The 4,008-nt window shown below is 54.2% G+C and overlaps 1 protein-coding gene across 1 annotated transcript; it reads right to left on the bottom strand.

Annotated features, from left to right (window-relative positions):
- Positions 1 to 795: 795 nt before the first annotated feature.
- LOC122100077 (SH3 domain-containing protein C23A1.17-like) lies at positions 796 to 2,574 on the bottom strand. The gene is made up of 2 exons (XM_042670480.1): positions 2,459 to 2,574; positions 796 to 1,432 (listed from the first exon to the last, which is right to left on the bottom strand). The coding sequence occupies exons 1-2, from the start codon at positions 2,572 to 2,574 to the stop codon at positions 796 to 798; spliced, it is 753 nt and encodes a 250-aa protein (XP_042526414.1).
- Positions 2,575 to 4,008: the final 1,434 nt, after the last annotated feature.

The following is a 4,008-nucleotide window of genomic DNA, read 5'->3' as shown; positions in this document are numbered from 1 at the left end:
TGTTTTCCCATTTTAGGGCTCAAATTTCTATTAGGACGGTATTGCTTAAGGTGGAGGGATCACGTTTTCCTGATGTCCTTAAATACATCAAGTGCATTCTTGTTTGTGCTATGTAGTAGGGTGGATGGAAGAAAAGTACTAACTTCTTATTTTAGAGGAAAATTTAAAACATAAATGTTTATGAATAATCAGTTTCTCAATACAATTTCACAACTTATTCTGTTCATTTGTACTTTAACATTATCGTTCACCAATGGCTTTGTGTAAGATTTTGTTTTAGAATTATACAGCCAACTGTTGTTGTTGTTTTGTAACTGACTAGAGGAGATAGATTTGTCAGCATTGAAGTTTTTCTTGAATTTCTTTAGTCTGTTCAAAGTTGAGAACATGAAGGATCCTTTCCTGATGCTGTCTTCCACGGTGGAGCTTTTAACCATCGCTTGCAGTTACACCGAAGACACCCATTGCTTAATCTGTAACTCCAACCTGCATGTCACTCCCTAGTCCCCACCCAGAGCCCATCTTCCTCAGTCCCAGCCCAGCATTTAGCACGGCCGAGCCCCTCTGTCGGCCATCGGCCACCAGTCAGGAGAGGGAGGACACTTCAAAGAACTAAACATAGCTCCCAGTGGCTCCGTGCATAAAGCATCTATTTTCCCTCTCTGAATCCACTTCTGTGTCTCCGAGCCAGGTCACACACGGCCCCTGGCATCTCCCGGTGCCCCCGGGGCTGCTGCCAGGTGCTTCCCGGGGACAGCGCTGTGGCACCCTGCTTTCTGTTTGGTATCACCACATCTATTGATCACCTTTATGATAAAATACAGATAAAATCCACGGGACAGGGGGTAGGAAGGCCACAGGGCTGGGGACAGGGGGTAGGAAGGCCACAGGGCTGGGGACAGGGGGTAGGAAGGCCACAGGGCTGGGGACAGGGGGTAGGAAGGCCACAGGGCTGGGGACAGGGGGTAGGAAGGGGACAGGGCTGGGGACAGGAGGTAGGAAGGGGACAGGGCTGGGGACAGGGGGTAGGAAGGGGACAGGGCTGGGGACAGGGGGTAGGAAGGGGACAGGGCTGGGGACAGGGGGTAGGAAGGGGACAGGGCTGGGGACAGGGGGTAGGAAGGCCACAGGGCTGGGGACAGGGGGTAGGAAGGGGACAGGGCTGGGGACAGGGGGTAGGAAGGCCACAGGGCTGGGGACAGGGGGTAGGAAGGCCACAGGGCTGGGGACAGGGGGTAGGAAGGGGACAGGGCTGGGGACAGGGGGTAGGAAGGGGACAGGGCTGGGGACAGGGGGTAGGAAGGGGACAGGGCTGGGGACAGGGGGTAGGAAGGCCACAGGGCTGGGGACAGGGGGTAGGAAGGCCACAGGGCTGGGGACAGGGGGTAGGAAGGCCACAGGGCTGGGGACAGGGGTTAGGAAGGCCACAGGGCTGGGGACAGGGGGTAGGAAGGGGACAGGGCTGGGGACAGGGGGTAGGAAGGCCACAGGGCTGAGAAGCTGCGTGGTAATATCCACACCACCAGCTCCAGTCTCCTGTTGTTGGCCAGAGATTGACTCAATACATGAGCACAAGACAGCGGTGAGACACATGTACAGCTCTGAGACATGAGGCTGCCCAGCCTCCCTGATGCAGCCAGGGGGCCTGGGGCTGACCCACACCGTGGTTTGTGGGCTTCCTAAAGCACAGGCATGAGACATTCTCAATGGGACACAGGAGGGAAACAGCAGGAGGTCCTTGGGGGCCAGCAAGGCTGCTTCTGTTTTGTGTTGTTTTAAACCTGCAACATGTTCCTATTCCAAAGGAGCATGGAACGTGTGTGTGTGCGCGCGCGCGCATGTGTGCATGAAGTGCGGGTATATGTGCATTTGGCAGTGAGTCCTGGATTCAAACCCAGGCTTCCAGCTCGCCCTACCGTACCTCTGCTTGCTGTGTGTTCCTGTTTGCGTTCCTGTCTTGATTTTGTCCAGGTCGGGCTGAATTCCAATCCCCACCCGTTTATACGTGCTGACGTGGGGTCGGCGATGGTTGAGCTGGGCCTGTCTCCCTGACCTTGGCCGTGTTCCAGTGGGGGTGGGGAAGAGGGAGTGGGGCCTGGGGGGGAGGGCGGGCGGGGCCTGTGCCACTGGGCCAGGACCTGGTCCCGGGTAACCTGTGTGTGCACGCCTCCTCCATGGAGTCTCGTGAACTCTTGTGCCCCGACTGACCTCTAACCAGAGCCCCCCAAAGAGCTGGCCCTGCAGCTGGAACCACTGTCCGGGCTCCTGGTTCATTACTTCTAGGAGGGACAGTCACTGTGTCCACCTTGGTTTTCGGAAGCCGCCTGGAAGCAGGTGACGTGTTTTTGCATGCCAGCTTAAAATAGGGTTTTGCAGTCTGTCGCTTTTTCCTTGGGTCTTTACTTTTCAAGCTCGCATCTGGCCTTCTTCCTGCTGCTGGAAGAACCCCGTTGGTTACCTGAACGCGGACAGTCGGTAGGCAGCGCTAAGCCTGCCATGGACTCGGTCCCGGCTGAGGTTTGAGCGCTCTGCACATACAAATGTCAGGTCTGCATCTGGAAACGGGGGCTCCATTACGTCAGGTGCACGAAAACCGACTAATCTGTGTAAAGTGTGGATTAGAAAAGACAGGATAAAAATACGTTCTTCACTTCTGTGGGAAGCCTGCGTGTGAAGTAAGCACCCTGCGGTCATCTGCCCACCTGGCCCAGCAGCCCTGCGGCTTTTTCTGCCACTTGGAATCTTTTACCCCAAGATGCAAACCCGAAGACAAGGTGTCTGTGAAAACGTGGGGTGCATTCCACACGCATATTTCAAGGTCTTCCTCTTTCCTCCAGCAATGACTCAGGTGAACAGTCATAATTCTCTTCTTTGGGGCCAGCCATCACCCACTATTGATAAGCAGGCAATAAAATTGTATTGTGCTGGAAGGAGTGAACGTGCCAGGGAATCCCAACCTCTGAGCAGAGGCGGTCTCCAAGGGAAAACTTCAGAAGGACCACATTGACTTTTTTAAAATGTTTATCTTCTGAGGTAGGAATCGTCATATATTTTGTACTTAAATTTGTATCTCATTACCCAGAGACCCTCGCTAATGCCCTTTCTGGGAACGTGTGCATGCAGAGAACATGCAGAATCAGATCTCAGTGCCGTCAAAGGAGGCGAGTGGAGAAGGCAGAGAAATAAGAAAGGAAAGGCGGGCGCGGAGAACACTGAGTGCCGTGGTCTCGCTCGTATCCCCTTCATTTCTCTTTCTGGTTTGGTTTCTGTGGAAACAATGGAAGGGGAGGGAAACCCAGTGCTTTCCACACGGTAAAGGGAATATAAAGTTAATTCAATCTACAGCGAACTCCTTGCCGCCAGCCGGACTGACCGTAGAGCTGGCTTAGAGAGATCCAGAAAAGCCTAGAAGCAACAGGACAAAGGAACTTGAGAAACAGAACGGGAAATGCACTGTGAACGGGGCGCTCCAGGGAAAGGCTGGCCTGGGGGACCGTAAAGCCCTAGATGTGACCCAGGCCGAGGTGCCTTGGGGAACAACCGAGGCAGAAGGGTGGGCTCTGGAGGCAGCCGCAGGCCCACGGCCTGTGTCGGCCGCGTGGCCGGTGCGAAGGCATGGCGCGGGGCGGGCGGGCTGCACACGCAGCTCTTCTGATTGTTTAGGAGAAACAATCATAACATCGAGGTCCCTGTCTAGAGGAAATGGGTGGGTGAAGAGCAAATAAGGAAAATGTAGGAATCCTAGTTAGGCATCCATTAAAGCTGGTACAGAGGGCGGCATTAACCTTAACGCAGGGAGCAGTCCCTTCACCCCGCAGAACGCCGTGGCCACCGCTTCTCGGACGCCGTCTCTGTGGGAACAAAGCGATGCCACCGAATTTTGGGAATATGCAATCTGAGTGTTTTCAGAGCATTAGAACACCAAGATCAAAGGCATGCTCATGTTCATTTCCTTTGGTTAGAGAGGAGAGAGTCCTTGGAATGAAAGTAGCAGCAGCCTTGTAAGAA

This window comes from Dipodomys spectabilis, unplaced genomic scaffold, assembly GCF_019054845.1.
Source record: "Dipodomys spectabilis isolate Male_0828 unplaced genomic scaffold, ASM1905484v1 ptg000559l, whole genome shotgun sequence".
In the NCBI taxonomy this organism is placed as follows: Eukaryota; Metazoa; Chordata; class Mammalia; order Rodentia; family Heteromyidae; genus Dipodomys; species Dipodomys spectabilis.
Note: the sequence above shows the minus strand (reverse complement) of the source record. Positions and strands in the feature narration are given on the sequence as shown.